This window comes from Plodia interpunctella, chromosome 28 (assembly GCF_027563975.2).
Source record: "Plodia interpunctella isolate USDA-ARS_2022_Savannah chromosome 28, ilPloInte3.2, whole genome shotgun sequence".
NCBI lineage: Eukaryota > Metazoa > Arthropoda > Insecta > Lepidoptera > Pyralidae > Plodia > Plodia interpunctella.
In genome coordinates this window covers 1,898,687-1,919,904 of record NC_071321.1, presented here as the reverse complement: position 1 = coordinate 1,919,904, position 21,218 = coordinate 1,898,687, and the positions used below count along the sequence as shown (strand labels likewise).

The following is a 21,218-nucleotide window of genomic DNA, read 5'->3' as shown; positions in this document are numbered from 1 at the left end:
TCATCAAAAGTATTCTGTTTCAGTAAGTTATACGTTACACAACACACCATTTTGTGTAAGTTAAAAAAAAGAGTTGGTTTTTAAAATTCCGGAAAGAAATAAGGCGCCTCGCCTTTGTTTATTATTGCCAAGTGTATTTTCTCCCTCTCGTCTAAGCGCTTTCCCTGTTTCTTCCTCAGCCGCAGAGCGTCGGAGCCCAGAGTCCGTTACTTTGTTGATCCACTTATGTTTCTCAGCCCTGATTTTTTTACGTCCACTAGCACTTCACAAATCACGAGCAAAAATACTTGTACATATTATAAAAAAGTCCTCTGCCTTGTCTGTCTGTTCGCGATAAACTCAAAAACTACACTACACGGATTTTCACCAATAGATAGTGTGATTTCCGTAATGCCTTATGATAAAAGAAAAACGGAGTTTATCTTAAAAATAAATTTATTTAACACAAAAATCTACATTAATATTATTTCAAACTTACATATAAATTGTTCGACAGAAATACTGAATTAGCACTAAAGTGTCTTAATGCCTGTTACACCACTTTCTGATAAAACATCATATTGCAATCTGACAGATAAACTAACTGCTAGATAAATCTGCCTGAAGTGATTCGCCAGTTAGCTCTATCAAACACTTGTGAATCCTATATATGTACGATATGTGACAGACTATCAGATACTTTATCAGCAAGGAATGAAACAGCCACTTAATATTGCAAAAATAATTTACTAATACGTATTACTACATAAAATTATAACATCAAGTATTATTATCTAAACACTTATAATGTAGATTAGGTTAAAATATTGATGCAGTAAACCGCCGAGGAGTTCCTCCGTTGGGAGCCGGTTCTGGCTGTACCATGAGGTCATGCGTATCATATAATATTTGCGAACGCGTAGGAATAATAATAATCATTTCATTGGTATATCCGGGAGCGGGTCTTGGCGGGAGACCTACACAACATCAAAACACTCCAAAGGGCCTCTACGTGTTGGATCCATATCCCCACGCAAGCCTCTCAAAGGACCGGACTTAGTGCCGTGAATCCCAAAAGGAGATACAAATAATATGAAATGGTTCACAACAAAAATAATAAATTGCAATAACAATTATTGAAAATAGTGCTAGATAGATTAGTAAATCGCAAGACTTCACCACAGAAGATGTTCTATCTTTACCTCTCTGTTCTTTTCTCCCTCTAAGCATTTCCCCGGTTTCTTCCGCAGCCGTTAAGCGTCGGAGCCCAGAGTCCGCTTTCCTACTTTTGCATCCATTTCGCACGAACGTCGGTGTCTTTAGTTATCTCTTTGGTTTTTATCACAAACTTTTATTCAACTTGCAATGTCTCGGGTGGGGTCTTGCAACTCAATTTTGAAGCAGATATCTTCAACCGATTGATCTGAACTTTTGTACACACGTTTAGTTTGGATGACAACGCATTATCACGATTAGCGTTATCTGACGGTGCACCTAGAAACGGCTCCAGACGGGGTGACTCCTTAACGGTTAACCGCACGGACATATTTTTTTTCACACATTGAATGCAATAAGATCTCTTTGACAACGATAAATGCTTGAGTCAAAAATGATGTTTTTGTAACATATTATCATAATTGCGATAAAGTCACAGTTATTTACTATATAATAATAGTTACAACTATGGCATGCTCATTACCATAAAATTACAAGAACTATATATATATATATATATATATATATAATTAATATTACTCACATAGTTCTTGTATATATATATATATATATATATATATATATATATATATATATATATATATATATATATATATATATATATATATATATATATATATATATATATGTATATATATATATATATATATATAAATAATGATATTTGCTAGGTATCACAGACGAATACACACATACAAGATTTAAGTACCCTGTTATTTATATGCGTTAAAGCATACTTTTAGCTAAAGTGTTTTGTCACTATCGCACCTTATGATATTTGAAATTGACAGAAAGAGACAAAATATACTTTCAAGCTTAAAGTATGCTTTGACTTTTTTTTATTCATAACAGGGTTTGGGTATTCAAATCAACATCGAATGCAATCTAGTGTTATAAATATATAAAAAAAAGCAAAAAAATATATAGAATAAGTTTTTTTCTCGTGAGATCCAGGCAACTGTCAGATAGTACAGATTAATAAGGATATTTCGACCCTGTGACTGAGTCACTGCTGTAAAATTTTGTCAAGAAAATGATATTTCTACCACGTAACATAAACGTGCGGACGCAATGACCTAGCCGTCATTGCGTCCACACGTTCTCTGTTTTTTACACGACGCGTACACGATATCAGAGACAGCATGTGGATGTTAGTAACATGTTACGTGTTATGTTTACCACGAACATAACACGTAACATGTTACTAACAAAATTATGCTTCTTCAAAATCGTAAATCACCATTGCCGTTGTCACAACAACAAATTTGTACGATTAATTTGTAATTGAAACGTTAAAAAAAATAAACAAAAATATACATTTTTCATGCACTCTGAAACGTCACGCACTTCACTTTCTTTTCTTTATTTTTATCACCGCATAATAAAAAAAAAAAAAATAAACGTCAATGCCAATCGAAAGCGCAATGGCACATCAAAAGATAAAAAGACGCAACGACCAGATGTCCCAACATGATGGGGAAGCCGATCTTGAAGAACTGCAAGAAGGTGAACTTGTAACCGTACTGCTCGGCGACTCCTGCGCACACCACGTTTGCGCTCGCGCCAATCAGTGTGCCGTTACCTGTGGATAATTAATTGAATCGAATTTTTAAGCCCGGTTCGCTTTTTAGTTAGTATATGTATGTGCGAGTGTTGAATTCAGATACTAATTTGTTCATTTTGGCTGACAATCCTATGACGATCTGATCCTCTGATGCCGAGTGTCTCAGAATGACTAATATTCTAAACAGTCCAGTGTCCTATTATGTCCAGTCTAGTCTCTCAGAATTAAGTAGAAATACTTGACTCGCATTAATCAGTTTGATCTTTCATCTTAAATTTCTTTTGTCTTTCATCTTTCATCAGTCAACTCTTATCCGTACATAATTATAAAACAAAGTCCTCTATCGCGTCTGTCTGTCAGTTCGCGATAACTCAAATATAACCAATAGATAGTGTGGTTCCTGAGGAAGGTTTAGGAGTTTAGGAGTATATTATTATGTTTTTAACCGAGCAAAGCCGGGACGGGCTAGCAGCCCGTTATGTCATAATTTGGTCATCCCTTCATTACTTTAATAATTTTTTAATTCAGTTCATTCTCCTGCTCGTCAATTCATTAATTCACACCTTCGGTAATAGCTTCATTTAAAAAAATAATAATATGAAAGTCTACAGATCGTAGACGACCTCGACAGCGCAGTGGTATAGTTCTTGCCACTGAAACGAGAGGTCCCGGGTTCAATCCCCGGTCGGGTCATGATGGAAAATGATCTTTTTCCGATTGGCCCGGGTCTTGGATGTTTATATATGTATTTGTTATAAAACATGGTATCGTTGTGTTAGTATCTCATAACACAAGTCTCGAACTTACTTTGGGGCTAACTCAATTTGTGTGGTTTGTCCTAATATATTTATTAATAGACAATCAGAAGTATCTCACCTCCTAAACAGGCTCCATAGGCTAAAGCCCAGACAAGCGGGGTCATGGGCAGATTGAGATTGGGGTTGGACCCGAGTGACGTCACGATCCTGACCATCATGGTCGTCAGCGGGATGTTGTCAACGAACGCTGACGTCAACCCGGACACCTGGAGGAATAATTTCATTTGTGTAACACGGGCCTCATCCATATTAATATTATGCGAAAGTGTGTTTGTTTGTCCGTATTTCACGTCGAAACGGAACACGGATTGAGGTGATGGTTGGCGTGTAGATATGGAGCTGCGGCTACTTGGTTTTTATTTGATAATATAATGTTATCAACTCAATGTATACTTCTTATTATTTATTATACAGAGGTAGGTAAGAGTTTGTGAGTTTGTATGTTTGAAGCTACTTGCTTCAAACATACAAACTCACAAACTGCTCCGAAACCACTGAACCGATTTCAAAAATTCTTTCACCTATTAATTTCATTAGAAATAATATATAATTTTATTAGAAAGGTACTTTATCCAAGATTGCTATAGGCTATATTTTATCTCATAATTCCCACAGGGGCGAAGCCCCGGGCAACATCTAGTATATCATCACGATATGTCTGTGTTCTAATTGAAATAATTACATTTCTACTTAATGATTATAAGTATTTGAAAAGGTGAAAATTCTAGTACCTATACGAGGCCAAGAATCTTTACGAAAAAATGCTGCATGCAACTGTCTTGCTTATTCAGTACCTATTCTAGGGCGGCAACCACACGCCTCGACTCACCCATAACAATAGAATGATGGCTGCAGCCAACCTCGAGCTCTCGTCCACTTTGAGAATGAGGGACTCTGTCAGGCCGCCGATGTACTGGATGAGTCCCAGCTTTGACAGAGCCTGTAAACAAGCAATTTCATTTACAAAATGAAACAATAGTGAAGTACTAATCAATACATATACTTAAAACTCTTCCGTTACTGAGTGACTTACTGACTGACAGACAGACAACGTATAGCCGAAACCTCTGGGCGTAGGAAGCTGAAATTTGGCATGTAGGTTCTTTGGGGAGTGTAAGTGAGCAATAAAGAGAGGATTTTCGGAAATTCTACCCCGAAGGGGTGAAAAACTTTTATATGAAACTTCTACCCCGAAGTTAGTGACTTGAATATTTGGATTTTAGTTGTTTACAACAAATTAATGTATAAGTGTTTCAGATTTTTCTGAGTAATTCACGCGGGCGAAGCCGCGTGCAATAAGCTAGTCCTTCATAAAATTGACATTACTACAGTACAATTATTTTAAAGTCAGATATCGAAAACTAATTCTTATCTTTGTAAAAATTTTGAAATATTATATAATGACAGCGCGTGCGCAACGATCGAAACGCTGTGAGGGACACCCTCGTAAGCCTACCTCCATCAAAACAAACAAGGAAGCGAAGAAAAGCAACGTCGACCACTCCACCCTGTGCAGTATCGGCTCCAGATCCTCTCTGTCAGCCAACGTCAGCACCAAGATGGCGCCGAGCAACGCTGTCCAGCCCAGGGTCACCCTGTCTGCAAATGGTGGTGAATTATTTGATACCATTACTAGCTTTTGCCAGCGGCTACGCCCGCTTGGTTTTCCCACGGGAACATTCATTTTTCCGGGATGAAAAGTACCCTATGTCCTTCCCCGTACTTCAAACTACATGTATACAACATTTCATGAAGACTGGTTAAGTAGATAAAACGTGAAGAAGTAAGAAATAAACATATTTTCGCATAGTTAGGATTCAAATCATTCAGAAATTACACAGACACTTTTTCGTCAATCATCGTCAATTTTTCTATTAAACAGAATTTCTCAAAAGCTACAAACTACTGGCTGCTACTGGGATTAGGATATAATATTAGTTAGGATTTAAATAGTAGGTAGCATATGAAAAATACTGGGTACCGACGCTTTACGGCTGATGAAGTATCGGCTAAACGGCCAGCTTGGGAGTACGGTGAAAACTTTTAGGTACCTAATAGGTAACTACATCTTTTTTTAATATTTTGAAAAATATGTATGTAAAATCTTTACAACCTATAATTTGATCAAGTCAAGCAAAACACAGTTTGAAACGCTGCTAATGTTTTGTCCACTCATCGTATGCACCGATCACACTACTCAACGATACTATATTTTGTAACAAATACGTATATAGATAAACATCCAAGACCCGGGCCAATCAGAAAAAGATCATATTCCATCATGACCCGACCGGGGACGAACCCGGGACCTCTCGGTTCAGAGGCAAGCACTTTACCACTGCGCCACCGAGGTCGTCGTCAAATATACTATCTCATTACGGCTACGCTAGCTGTGTTTGGTTGAAACCATAGAACCATGTATTTTTGAAGTACCTCTACACGGCAAACATACTTCTTCTTCGTCGAGACGACTGTTCTAATTGCAACAGGCAGACTGATAGACAGACATACGGACGAACAGACAACGGAGAGATTCCAAGGGATCCGTTTTAACCTGATGTACGGAATCTAAAAAAATACAAAGAGTAGCTTACTGAATTCAGGTATGGAGTGGAGGAAGAACACGGCGACCACAAACGTGATGGCCACCGACGCCTTCACCAGCAGGATCTTATCACGGATCTTGTACTGGAAATAAATATTGTGTTTGTTGTGTGTCCTTTGATGTAAATGAATATATTGTCTATCTATCTATCAGTTTAGTCCCAGTATAAAAAAAAAAAAACGGGTATCCACTCCGGGAGTGCCGGCAGAATTGAAAACGCGGAAAAATAGACATAGGGTGAAAACTTGAATATTAACCTGAAGTTAATATTATATAATTCTGTGATATATATTTCTTTTATCTATTTCTGTGATATTAACGTTGTGCATTTTTGCCTGTGATTTTTGACGTGTTACCAATTATTGATGGTCACGTGTCCTGACGCGAGTTTAACATTTTTTTTACCAATCACAAAAAGTGCACAACGTCGCCGCTAAATAAGTTTTCACTTCAAAAAATAATAAAAAGATCATGGCATTGGCATATAAAACCTAGTCCTAGAAGAAGCATGGAACGTAGTGTACTCGATGAGTCAATAATATTAACACAACCAGTATGGGGTTCCGGAACTGTACGTCACAATTAGTAACACCTATTGATCGAAGTCTCACCGGCTGCAGTTAACAAAAAGACTTTCATAGGCACTTTTTCACCCCAAATTGTACTTACATTAAGTAATTTCTCAAAAAGCTTTAAACTACTGACATTTCGGAACGACCACTGATGAGAAGAAACGGATTATAATTCACTAGCGGCCCGTCCCGGCTTCGCTCGGATAAAAACAATAAATTATACCCCTAAAGCTTCCTCAGGAATCAATCGATCTATTGGTCAAACCGCATGAAAATCCGTGCAGTATTTTTTGAGTTTATCGCGAACATATAGGCAGGCGCGGTTGAGGACGTCGTTTATAATATGTAAGGATAATTTCCAATTTAAATTACATTACTCCTTTTGTTTGTAGCCCGAATTGGGTTAGAATCTCGAATCTTTCTACCGCCTCACACACCACTTCGCTATAGTTGCTCACCTTATCCTTCATCTCCTGAAGGGTACTCTGGAAGGTGGACTTGGGACACGCTCGCTTGGTGTTCTCCTTCAACCGGTTGTCCAACTGCACGTTCAACTTCTTGATCTTTCGCTCCAGTCGCTCCCTTACTATTTGGACGTCTTTACTCAGATGTGGCAGGGAGTCCGCCGCGCGACGCCATATTGAGATTTGATGACGGAGCTCTAGTAAACATTTTAAAATTTTGTCAGACATACGTTTTCCTCAGCTCCGCTTTTTTTGGAGGTCAATATCCTCGTATTGCGGTCAAAATAAAGACACAAAATAAATAAAGACCAATAGTAAGTAGGTAGAATATAATCTGACACCAGTGTTAGCAATTACACAACAGATGAATCAATGAACGATTAAATAACTTTTTACTTCTTCCTAGAGTTCACAGAAAATCTATGTGGGTACCTAACAGTTCGATTTTCGCCCGACTTTTTGGGAATAGACTGCGGATCTGGGCGTAAACACGTAATTTTATGGGATGGATTACGAAGTAACGAAGATTTTTATTAAAAATAAGGGTTGCCGAATACCGAAGTGGAGATGAAAAAATAGGAAAGCGGACTCTGGGCTTCGATGCTCAACGGCTGGGGATCGCAATTTGGAAAATGTTCAGATAAGAGAGAGAGAGTTGTTGGAAATTACCAAAGAATTGTCTCACCTTGTATGTCTCTTGGCACTTTCAACCTTAGTTTGTTGGTGTCTCTGTACATGTATCTCAGTTGACAATACGTCTGTACACACACCAGCAGGATTCCTAACGACATATGGATCGTGAAGTTTGTGAAGTTTATACCCTGTAACAAGATTTTTTACAAAAATTACATTTTTGTCACAAGCTTTCATTCAATGCATGTCAAAAAACCGTGTCCGTCTTGGGTGTACCATCTCTTCATAGTCGTATTCCTCATGACTGAGGCTCGTGGTCATTACGTGGAATTAAACACACACAACAACTTTCTTGGTATTAGTAATGCAGTGGTTTGCCATTGCCTTCTCCATTTCACACACAAGTTAATAATCAATCAGTGTGCAGGTTTCCTCACGATGTTTTCCTTCACCGGAAGCAAGTGGTGGTCGATGAAAACGACTATACATGAGTCAGATTGGTATCCAAACTCATGTGGCACGAGTAGTATTCGAACCTGGGACGTTTCGATTCACAGGCGGACGTCTTAACCATTACACCACCACCGCTGCATCGTACCATCACAACAACCAAAAAACTCACAGATTTTAGGAAAAGCAAAAAACTCACAGATTGGATGACCGCCTTGTTGGACGCTATGATGACGTTCGGGGGGTCGCCGACGGGAGTCATAGTGCCCCCTATATTGCTGTACAGCACCATCGACATCAGGATAGGCACAGGGTCCAGGTCCATCACTTCGCATAGCCTGAAACAGATAAATAAATCATTGATTCAATCTATACTATTATTATAAAGAGGTAAGCGTTTGTGAGTTGGTATGTTTGAGGCGGGTAATCTCCGGAACTACCGAACCGATTTCAAAAATTCTTTCACCATTAGAAAGGTACATTATGCAAGATTGCTATAGGCTATATTTTCTCTCAAAACTTCCACGGGAATAAAGCCCCGGGCAACATCCAGTAATTAATATTTGTACATCATCATTTTCAGGCGTGGCGTGCGTGTGGTCTCGATTCACTCTAGAATACTCCATAATCCTTCCACGGACGTCGTAAGTGGCGAGAATTGGTAGTTTAAAGGCAACAATAGCATTCAACAAGGAACACACACTTTACCTGATAGTGACTGGAGTCATTAGAAGCACAGTAGTGACGTTGTCCAAGAAGGTGGACAGGAGAGCCGTGATGGCACACAGCAGAGTTATCAGCGGCCATAGCTTTCCCTTGGTCACCTGGAACCAATCAAATTAAACCTATTTTACAAAATTTTATTTAAATTGCAATGAGAGTAGGTAACTTCAAATGTGTTACTAAAGATTCGATGAGGGCGCTGTCTCCTGTTGGTTGGCAACACTGGTAAGTTCGGGAGGAATATTGCAACTCAATTTTAATAAACAGATACGTTAGCAGGCATAAAGAACAGCCAAAATTATCAGCTCAAGGTGAAATATACGTTTAATTAGTTACCCGAAATATACACAGCAATATCAGTAGAATAATCACAGACAACAACGCGACAAGCCGCCAAAAAAAAAAGCTTTACGTCAAAAATATTGTCATGAATCGAGGTCAACAACAAGATATCTTCAACCGACAAAATATAGCTGCTTTATTGTCAGTTGTCAATGCCTGTGTGTATGACATCCTGCACAAGGGTTGACTATTTATGTGATTACTTACCACTAGATGGCGGTAGGTAGTTGTAAAAACTTAAGGCGACTAACTTGATCTAGATACAAAATAGTGAGGGAATTTTTTTTTTTGTTCATAGCTATGGAAAATTGTTATAGGAACAGCATTTTTGTTATGGAAAATCAACATTCTGACGAAATTTTGCAGACTATTGTAGCGTTTTACTTACATAATTGTAAAATATTCAAGATTATAATCTTAATGTTTGCAAAATCTTATCTTTCAAGATAAATAATTGTCCATATTGATTATCACTAACAAAAATTAAGTAGGTATATATTTAGGTAATTTATATTGAAATATAAAATTATTGATGATAATTTTGTCTGTTTGAGTGAGTAAAAAATATAGGTATTATGTAAATAATCAAATACGTTAATTAAGTGACATTTTAATTATGGCGACTTATTTTTTTTTTGTAATGCTACTGGAAGTATTATATAATCTGTGGTAATGCTTTTTGACTCTAAATTTGTGATGTAATAAAAAACAACCTCTCAAAATATTGTATAATTACATTAGCATTTAGCGATAAGTCCGCCTTTTCACTCATTATGTTTGAATATCTTGTTGTAACTTATAACTCCTTTGTGAATGGATTAAAAAATTTGCAATAAAGAGTTTATCTAACTATCTATCTATAATTTCGTACCATTGTAAACTTTCACCCCACTCTATTAGGTAGGTATATTTATAATTTTGTCAGCAAGCAAATTGGAGTAAGGAAGTATAAAATCCGCCATATTGATTTTATAATGTCGTCACATAGCCTACATATCCCGGGGTGTAATGTAAATTAAAACTTAAGGAATTGTATGATAACGATAGTTCGTTTCCTGATGGCTATTAAGAATTGTGGTGAAACAAAAAACTCACATAGATAAGTACATAAACTCAAGAAGCATGAGAACATAACAATATATTTTTTTGGGTAGCACGCGGGTCGCCTGATGGTAAGCCAACACCGACACCGGCAACCCAATACGAGTCTCTGGGACGTTGTCGACTTTTTGAGAGAGCGACTCATTTCTTGAAAGCCTTATGTTTAGCCTTGAAGCCTTAGGCTATGTCGAAAAATTTGGGATCTCCGCTTATGGAAGTTTATTTCCACAGTATTGTAATTTCACAAAAAGTATCGAAAAGTTGTAACAAATTATATAAATTAATAGAAAGTAAAAAGTAGTAAGTATTACAATAAATTGATAGAAAGATAAAAACTTTTTAGCCAAATATATCGTCATTATAATAACGTGCTGGGTGAAGGTGATAAAATGTTTAAATTATAATGTGTACGATAATAAAAGCCGACTATGTCAGTCTATGTGTCGTCTATCACTCTTACAATTCCACGTGTCAGTTAGTGACAAACAAACATACACTTGTTTGCATTATTTTATCATAACAGTGTGATTTTTTACCATATATTCATATTTTCATAGATTTTGTAAGAGGTTAGAACTGGCGTTGTCATTTTGTAATTATAGTCTCTGTATCTGGCATCGTAGCAGTCAATCGGCTAAACCGATTTTGATGTAGATTTTTTTATTAAAAAGAGAATTTAATCGAGAGTCTTTTTTGTTTTGATCATTTCTAGAAACTTAAATTTAATCTGTTTTATAATCTAAAAAAACAATGGACCTAATAGTAGTGAAATGTGTCATTATCGTTAGCTAGGTAAGATATAAACGTAACTTATTCCTTAGGTACCTATTATGTTTCTATAAATGAATAAATATATTAGGACAAATCACACAGATTGAGCTAGCCCCAAAGTAAGTTCGAGACTTGTGTTATAGGATACTAACTCAACGATACTTTATATATATTTTATAACAAATATATAAATATATAATATAGATAAACATCCAAGACCCGGGCCAATCAGAAAAAAGTCATTTTCCATTATGACCCGAACGGGGATCGAACCCGGGACCTCTCGGTTCAGTGGAAAGAACTTTACCACTGCACCACCGAGTTCGTCAACTACCTATATAGGGTTTTATCTATTGACAAGTAATCGCATGCACACTCAACGTCAACCGGTGTGCAGGTTTCCTCATGATGTTTTCCTTTACCGGAAGCAAGTGGTGTGTTACTCATTTGAGCAATCAAGTAAAATTAAGAACATATCCTTTAAGTATTTTCCTAGTATGTTCAAAGGTTGGAGGATAACAAATGTGTTTTTAAATAACGGCTCGCCCCGACTTCGCCCGGGTAAAACCATAATAAAAAGTACCCCATGTCACTCCTGAAGGTTTCGCCTATCCCTGTGTCAAATTTCGTCAAAATCGACCTTAGTAGTTTTTAAGTTTATTCATTACAAACAAAAATCTTTCCTCTTTATATAATATTAGTATGGATTTGTCACTTCTTTCGTCTTATGCAGTCTGTTAGAAGTATGTAATTTGTATAAGAATGTTACGCAGTGCACATAAAGTAATTCTTTATTCGTACATAGCTTTGTTATACACACATGACGTGGGTTTAGTTAATGGTCATTGTATATATAGATAAGGTAAAATGATGTGGTGTTTGATGCGACCTTGCTGGAGTATATATATATATATATACTACAGATAGCGACGCGAACGCATGAACATTGCATAGTTTGTATGAGAGATTTTATTTATCTTAACGAAAAAGCAGCCATGTATGCCGAACCCGTAGTGTAATTGTATTAAGTATTAAGTTGTGTAATTTGTATTAATCTGTTTTGTTTCTTGCGTCTATTCTTCTTCACCTGCACTTTAGGAGAAGACTTTGAGTAAATTTTCGAGGTTAATAAGTGATTAAGTATATATTTGGAGATGGAACGGATACCAGTTACCTAACCATCCGGTATCCAGCCTATTCGGCCTTATTGTCACTATCCGGCCGGATACCGGATAGTGAAATTGAAAAAAATATCATTACTTATATTTTTTTTCATCATTACTTATATAATTTTTTTTTTGCACTAACATAGTAATAACCACCAAAGCACCACTAACAAATTATGAGTCTATTACTTAAATAAATAAAATTCATTCATTCATTCATTAGGTACTTTACATTGGGCACGTCAATACCATGTGTGACATGTATAACAAATCCTTTGTTATGCCAAGTTCACCAACAGGTACCTGTTTTAAGATAAGTCCTCTGTCAAGATAAGTTTCGTTGAGTTAGATGAAGTTTACAAAGAATTATTTATCTTATAGTCACGGTAAAATATACTAACCTCAAAAGTGAAGACTGCCAAGAAATCAAACATGCCAGTCTCAGCCATGATGGCAACCAATAGCATCATGCTAAAGAGAAGCAGCAGAGTCTCTATGTCGAGCCAGGAGACCAGCTCTGGCAGAGACGGCCGCTCGCCAACTATCGCCAGTACAGCTACAGAAGTTGTTGACACCATAACAGCCGCCATTGTCCGGTTGATCACCTGAAATTTCAGTCATTTTAATAAATATTTTATCTCTCTCTCGATCGTCTTCGTGTGTTCCTATGGTTACATTCGGAGCTGTGACGCCCCGAAGACCAGAGTTCGCGTAAATAAATGACGATAACATTTTGAAGATTTGGCTATGCTTTTTTAAGCTGCCTGACAACAACCCTCTGAGGATGTCATCGTTGCCTATCAGCTCTTAAGGCATGTGTCCCGTAGTCACCTCGCACGACATCCACGGGGAGGATTTGGAGTGGTGCTATTCGTCTTATAATATAGTCGTATACTTATTTCTAACAAAAATCTCATAATATTTTATTATATTAATACCTACTTAATTGGCTCAGATATTCTGTTACATTTTAATCTATTTACCTATTTTATTTACCACGTGACTACAAACACGTGTAACTCTGATATGAAACAGAATATGTTATTATTATTTGTACATAGTTACACTAATTATAATATTTTATGACTTAAGGCAATTACTCCCCGCTCCCTAGCGGCCACCTCAAACCTTTGCTAATTAAGTACTTTTATTTCTTAGTGACAATTAAAAAAATATTGTAACAGATTATCTCTTGTCATAGTCGCGTTCCTAATGACTGAGGGTCGTGGTCATTACATGGAATGAAACACACGTAACAACTTTCTTGGCATTATTAATGGAGTGGTTTGCCTTCATTGCCTTTTCCATTTCACACATAAGTTAATAATGAACAAGTGTGAATTTCCTCACGATTTTTTTCCTTCACCGGAAGCAAGTGGTGGTCTATGAAAACTACTATACATGAGTCAGATTGGTATACGAACTCATGTGGCACGGGTAGGATTCGAACTTGGGACCTTTCAGGCGGGGGTCTTAACCAGTAATGGTTACCTTGCTTCAACAGATTATGCCACACTAGATACATAAAGAATTTCAGCAGAAAGTATTATAGTTTCTATAATATAATGTGATCACAGTAGACTAAAAATAATTTAAACCACCGTTTTCGATTTAATCCACATTAATATTGAATTTCATTACACAATTGAAATTTAGAATACTTTCTACTAAAATACTTTATCTAGTGCATAATCTGTTAAAATATATTTTATCCTTACATATCATAAAACAAAAGTCCTCTGCCGGGTCTGTCTGTCTGTTCGCGATATACTCAAAAATTACTGCAAGGATTTTCATGCGGTTTTCACCATAGCTATCTAATATACACTGAGTTTTACTGAGTATTATGGTTTTGGCGAGCGAAGCGGGGCGGGTTGCTAGTATACTATTATTTATTGTTAAAAATAGGTATCTTTTGTATGGTTCGGAATGTTTGGGCGACCAAGGTGACGGATGAAAGACGACTGCACATTGCGGAGATGTGGATGCTTCGATGGATGTGTGGAGTGACAAGGATGGATAAGATAAGGAACGAATGTGTGAGAGGAAGACTCAAGGCAGCACCGATAATAGGAACATTGGAAAGTTAACTTCGATGGTATGGTCACGTTATGAGAAGGGAGGAAATTAATATTGTAAGAAAAGTTATGGATTTGAAATTGAATGGGAAAAGAAGTAGGGGCAGGCCGAAGAAGAGGTGGATTGAGTGCGTCAGGCAGGATATGGCTAGAAAGGAAGTAACTGAACATCAGACAGGGAGAAGTGGAGGAGACTGACATGCTGTACCGACCACACATAAAGTGGGGGATAAGGGTAGGCTGATGATAACTAGATCTTATTTGTTTTTTTCTTTCTCTCTGTCAACTACGTTTTCCCGGTTCCTCAGCCGTTGAGCGACGGAGCCCACTGTTCGCTTTCCTAATTTTTCGTCTCCACTTTGAATGGAACCTTAGGCGCTGTCTCCACGATTTCTATATACTTTCTATGGCGCTGTCTCCATGATAATATCGTCGCGATTCTCTCGCTCGTGGAACACAGCGCCAGGAAAACATTCTTTCTCTCTGTCATCTACGTTGTCCCGGTTCCTCAGCCGTTGAGCGACGGAAACCACTGTCCGCTTTCCTACTTTTTCGTCTCCACTTCGAACGGTTGTCAGACCATTGTCATATATATTATCCTTGACGACATCAAGCCAGCACTTCTCGGGTTTGTTCTCTGCCAGGGCCGGGCGGGAGCGGCAAAGCCAGACATTTGTTTCCTAAGTAATTTGCCGGTCTACGCAAGACGTAGTCGGAGCGTAAGGAAAATAATATGTTTTTACATAATTCAATGTGTTTTACAAGCTTTGTATAACTTGTAATGTATGTATAGGTATGTATGTTTGTTATGGTGGAATTCAATTTTGAAGCATATCTGCACGAAATTGAGCTGGATTTTTGTATACACGTTTAGTTCGGATGACGATGCATTATTAAGACCTAATGGTGCACCCAGGATCGGCTGCCGACGAGGATTCCTCAACGGTTAATAGCACGGCTCCATGTTTACAAATAATTATTCTAATAACAGTATGTCACTATATTCATAGACAATGATGAAAACTGGATATACCGGAAGTGATAAATAATTTATGCTAAACTGTTTATATTTGGTGTTTTAGGTCTGTTCGTATGTACCAATATATGTTGACATTATGTTTGCATGCAGCGAACGTTTTATGTTATGATAAGCGTTATCTACAATCGTCAATTAATTGTGAAACACTTGTGTGTTTACGTGTATTAATTATTTACCATTGCACATAAGTGTCTGTGTGTGTGTGTATGTGTGCAATTGACAATGAACTCTAAAAAGCAAGGGCATTCTTCTGTGTCAGTCACAATCTGAAACGGGCGGTCGGAAAATTTCCATTGCTACTACTAGGTTTTAACCCGGTTATATTCGGAATCCCCCCATTTCGTCCCTAAAAATTAGTACGAAACGATTTAATCGTTTTCGAGCTTTCATTCAGAGAAACAAGTTTTAAAATACATTGTGTATACAAATTTTTGAATCATCATCACGTAATTTAAGAGCGACGCTCTAGTCGGAGGAGTTCCTTCCCTTGTTCTCTCTCCAAAGCCAACACCTTCACTTCTTGATACGACGCGAAACCCACTTTTTCTTTAATTTGTTTGCTGTTGTTAATCTCTTGGTTTTCCTGGGCCCCCTTCTTCCTTCCACCTTTCCTTCTATAATAGTTCTGAAGAAGGCATCGTTTCGTATCAAGTGCCCTACCATTTTCCCTCTTATATTTTCAATATGTTTCTTTTTTCCCCAATAAATAAATATATTAGGACAAATCACACAGATTGAGCTAGCCCCAAAGTAAGTTCGAGACTTGTGTTATGGGATACTAACTCAACGATACTATATTTTATAATAAATACATATATAGATAAACATCCAAGACCCGGGCCAATCAGAAAAAGATCATTTTCCAAGAATCAAGAAAAAGATTTTTTGATCGAACCTGGGACCTCTCGGTTCAGTGGCAAGAATCTTACCACTGCGCCACCGAGGTCGTCAAATGCGGTTAAGAACCTCTTCTTTGCTGATTCTTTCTTTCCAGCTGATTCTCTCCAATCTCCGCCAACACCACATCTCGAATGCTTCCAATATTTTCTTTTCTTTTATTGTTAACGTCCACGTCTCTGTTTCGAAATTTTTGAAAAGACATGAAAATTAGCTCGTATAGAATGCTTAACTGTTGGCGTGTTGATGTTACGTATACCGCAATTACGATTAAGAAGCCTTGTGAAGCCTTTCGTATTTGCAATTGCAACTACAGCATTCAATTCAACAAAGGGTTGGCGTCAGGCAGATGCAAAATCACAGTAAAACGTCGTAAAATCACAGTAAAGTGTAATCAAGACTTATAAATCTATTTCTTTAGGTTTCGGGGCGTCACAGCCTCTATTGAAATCTGTTACACGCCATTATGATATACCTATTGTTACATTAAGGTACATCGCAATCTAGAACTGACCAAAGTCCGCTTAAATACTGCATCAATAAAATATAATAACCAAACGGGTCATATTTTATGACAGTTATAAAAATTCCACATTTTATTAAAATTACACGGTTATTTTCGATAAAAGATGTCACAGAAGTCTGCAATTGGTGGATAGTGAAACAGTAAATATGAAAGAGGGTGTGTGTGCCTACAAAGGTTTTTGCTAACAAAGTACTCACTTCTAAAAACAGTAATAAGTAGGTACTTGAATGATAGCCACCACACAAGAAAAGTTAACCCACATTTAAGTACCTAACATCAACTCCACTTTATTGCTAACAGTTTGCCAAACTCTATTTACATTGCTGATTTTTATTTACGGTAAAAAACACACATGCCTACAAACTACGCAATGTATAATTCAATTTACATTGCAGATTTTTCCTTGCGGTACCTACAAAAAAGCACACATACAAACTACGCATTGTAACATTACATCGGCAACAGCGTGGCGGAGTCTAAGTTAAAAAAAGTTGTACTCACTTCGAATATAATAAGAACATAAAGCGCCACCAACAGCACACACGCGTACAACACGCCAGTACTGACATCTAGCGGATTCAATGTGTAACTCATTTTTAATGGCGTCGTTATATTAGTGTTAGTATTCATTCTGATCGCGTAGACGACGGTCGTGTTCATGTCACGCGGGCCGATGTTAAGGACTTGCGAGCGGGGTTCGCCTATATTGAAATCCACGTCTTCTCGATTTTGAAGCACCAGTTTCCATGTCGGTGAAAACTGTAAAATAAAAACAAAACTATCAATACACTTGCCTGATGTGTTACAGCAATTTGTGCTGTAGTGGCGGCGACTGGGGTGATCCGGTGGTTGAGACGCCTGTAAACAGAAAGGTCCTAAGTTCAAATCCCATTTGTGCCACATAAGTTTTTATACCAGTCTGCACTCATTTGATTGATGATTTTATACTAAGTTTAAATAGACCACTAAGTATCCGATTATGTAAAATATCGCGAGGAAACCTGCATTCTAGTTGATGATATATCAGCTAGTGTGTGAAATGGAGAATGACAAATCACTCCATTAATTTTACCCAGGACAGGAAGTCATGTATGTGTAATCTCCCACATAACGGTTACAACACTCAGCCATGAGGAATACGATTTAAATAGCTTGCCACCATCTTGCCTGAGAATTAAATAGGTACATACCTCTTTAGTGTCGATATCATTGTCACCACTATATTGAAGGATGCCAGGCCTCAAGCGCCACCTCTCGAGCCAGACCTCAACCACGTCAGCGCTTGCCAGCTGCGTTGAGTTCAGCTTCTGTTCATTTTGCTCCGACAAGAACGGCCCAGATAGTTCTAGAAGAATCCTCAGTTGATTCTCGGAGACTTTTAATATGTAACCTGAAAGCAGCAAACTCTGTTAATAACAATATTTTGAGATCACCAAGTGGTTGTTTCCCAAATACAAGATCATCATCATATGCCTGCAGTCATCGATTCTAGGTAGACGGAAGGAGGTATCTCCTTCCGTCTACGCCAACGTTATCTGTTGCTCTTTGTCCCAAGACAGAGAAGGATGGCGTACTCAATTTTGGTTTGGTTAATTATACATATATATATAAGTATATATATTTTCCTTTCATCAGCACTTGATCACAATCATAATATGTTTCAGTATACCTTTTGACCATGTACTTTATTATGTACTTACATGTTATATTACTGATAAAAAATTATACATAAATTTATATTTAAAAAATGGTAAGCCCTTCTGGCATAATAGGGACCAACACTGTTTGAATGAGTTTCTTTCGGCATTTCTTCTCAGCAGTGGTCGTTCCGAAATGCTAGTAGTTTGTAGCTTTGGTAAACATAATTTAATTTATATTATGACGTGAAAAAGTGCCTGTGAAGGCCTAATTTCTGAATAAATGATTTGATTTTGATTTTGAATAAAAAAGAAATAAATCTCCGAGATTATATCTTGTATGTTTATCTTTTTCACAATATCGTAATTTTTGTAATACCAATTTTCGTTTGGTGCAAAAGTTTGTTTGGCAAAGTAGGTTGTATAAAATAAGTTGTGTATTATGCTTTCTAATGGCAGAGTCACGTGTTTGATGGGATGTTTCGTGTTAGGTTCTTTATTGACATAACATACAATATTGGACGTCCCACGGGTAATGGTACCTTGTGGTCGATTTTTATTTAAGCATCTATAAATTGCTACTAAAAAACTATTCATAAATAAAAACACAAAAACATTCATTTTTAGGGACTTTGAAACCTAATGAGTAAAAAAGCGGGATATTATTTTTTTCATATTTTTACTAAGAACACAAAAGCTAAATTTTGTTGACGAAGCGCGGGACAGTACATTTTCGAGTCAAAAATCGGGACGTCCCGCCAAAATCGGAACGTCTGGCTTCGTTGCTTATTGTGTATGTCACATATTTCCTTAGGTCTTACTTATGTCTATAATAGTAATTACCTACTACAATAAATATTTTTTTATACTCTAGTCTCTGTGGGACCTAACTGCACTACAAATAAATTATCATATTGAATCGAGTTGAAACGTTACCTTTTTACTTACTTTTCGCATCGCTGGTGACGTAGGTGGTTCTCGTGACGACCTCGTTCTCATTGTACATGAGGAACACCACAGTAAAGAACACCCAACAGCCCAGGAGCAATGTCATCTTTGTGTAGTGGCGCGCTTTAGCGATCTGTTGGAAGATACTCTATGGGAAAAACTGCTTACCAATCGCTGTAATAAGTTTCGATGGATCGCAAGAGAACCTACACCGCAAGTACCAAAAGCGGTACTGCGGTATTGTGAAAATTGTTTTAGTTAAGCCGGGTCCGCTGCGCCATGTTTTGAACAGAACATTGTTGAAAAACATAAAAATGGCCGAACGAAACTAATTAAAGAAATACACTAGAACGTGTTCGCCGGAGTTTGAGGAAAACATCGCCCGCGTTCGTCTGCGGGCGGGGGGAATCGTTCATTTAATGTTTTTTTTTTTATATACGGAACATTTGAGTTTCATTTGGGCTTTAACTGGTTCATAGGGCATATTATTTAGATACACGTTTTTTTCTTTGCTATTTATTACGTACAAAGATTCATTTAATGTTTGATTTTGTAAACGAAATATATACATTGTTTACTGAATATTGCTAGGTTGCAGCGGACGGGAAATGTTTTGAACATAAGTAAGTAACTAGTTCAAGAACAGGGTTCTGTCCAAAACATATCGCAGCGGACTCGGCTGCTTACGATTGAACAAAGACGTTCCAAAATTTAGATGTACGACTTAGTAGCTATTTACGAGTCTTGCCTATAACACTGTGGCAGACAAGTGGGGTAAGCGGCTCCACCTTGGTTAAATTAATCCTTCTATCCTACTAATATTATAAATGCGAAAGTTTGAGATGATGTATGTGTGTATGTTTGTTACTCTTTCACGCAAAATCTACTAGGACGGATTGTTATAAAATTTGGTACACGGGTAGAATATTAACCTGGAACACATAGGGTACTATTTACCCTGAAATTCCCATGGGAGCGAAGCCCCAGGGAGCGGCTAGTATAAGATATATCTAATGTTTATTTCTCACCTTGGATTGTTTGTGATGTTGCCCTTCTTCGTTGCTACATTTGAGTCTGGAAAAAAAAAACTAATTGTTAATCTGTTACTAAAAGACATAAAATTTATATATTTTTTTTTGCAATATCAAATCTGTTTTTTAGCATTAAGTACGCCATTTGTTTATTATAGTTTACAAGCTGTTTACCCGCGACTTCGTCAGAGTAGAATAGTTGTTTCTGACAGCATAATTATATTTTTTGTCGTTAATGTGTTTACCCATGCCAGATTATCTATTTCAATGCTCAATATTTTTGTGTTATAAAAAATCATGCCTTTCGCAGAGAGAATTAACACGGGCGAAGCCGCGGTCAGAAGCTAGTTGAGAAATAAATGTACTAACTTAATCTCCTCCTTCTCTGTCCCTAATGGGGACAGCTCCACCCTGGGGACATCCTCGGGTGCCATCACATTATTGTTGAGATGAGGGGCTGAATTCACCGACGGTAGGCGCTTGGTTTTCGATGCCGACCCGTTTTTCAGGGTTAGGGGAATGGTTTCTTTGCCTGTAAGTAGAAGAAAAACGACATCATTTTCAAGTTTTTTTTTGTTACCTCTTCATAATTAATTTATACAGGCTATGGTTTTTGAAATTTCACACAACATAGTTAG

The 21,218-nt window shown here is 37.3% G+C and overlaps 1 protein-coding gene across 6 annotated transcripts in view; it reads right to left on the bottom strand.

Annotated features, from left to right (window-relative positions):
• Positions 1 to 1,836: 1,836 nt before the first annotated feature.
• The window catches only part of LOC128681857 (P protein-like), a 34,348-nt gene continuing 14,966 nt past the window's right edge, over positions 1,837 to 21,218 (bottom strand). For all 6 annotated transcript variants that reach the window (XM_053766117.1, XM_053766118.1, XM_053766120.2 and 3 more), the window contains 15 exons: positions 20,950 to 21,112; positions 20,578 to 20,623; positions 19,550 to 19,682; positions 18,155 to 18,354; positions 17,466 to 17,723; positions 12,826 to 13,029; positions 9,030 to 9,145; positions 8,521 to 8,659; positions 7,924 to 8,059; positions 7,233 to 7,435; positions 6,192 to 6,285; positions 5,054 to 5,196; positions 4,427 to 4,537; positions 3,656 to 3,803; positions 1,837 to 2,797 (listed from right to left, as the gene is read on the bottom strand). In XM_053766117.1, the coding sequence (XP_053622092.1) occupies positions 2,619 to 2,797; positions 3,656 to 3,803; positions 4,427 to 4,537; positions 5,054 to 5,196; positions 6,192 to 6,285; positions 7,233 to 7,435; positions 7,924 to 8,059; positions 8,521 to 8,659; positions 9,030 to 9,145; positions 12,826 to 13,029; positions 17,466 to 17,723; positions 18,155 to 18,354; positions 19,550 to 19,682; positions 20,578 to 20,623; positions 20,950 to 21,112 (2,273 nt within the window). In that variant the 3' untranslated portion in view covers positions 1,837 to 2,618. The remainder of the gene's footprint in view (positions 2,798 to 3,655; positions 3,804 to 4,426; positions 4,538 to 5,053; positions 5,197 to 6,191; positions 6,286 to 7,232; positions 7,436 to 7,923; positions 8,060 to 8,520; positions 8,660 to 9,029; positions 9,146 to 12,825; positions 13,030 to 17,465; positions 17,724 to 18,154; positions 18,355 to 19,549; positions 19,683 to 20,577; positions 20,624 to 20,949; positions 21,113 to 21,218) is intronic.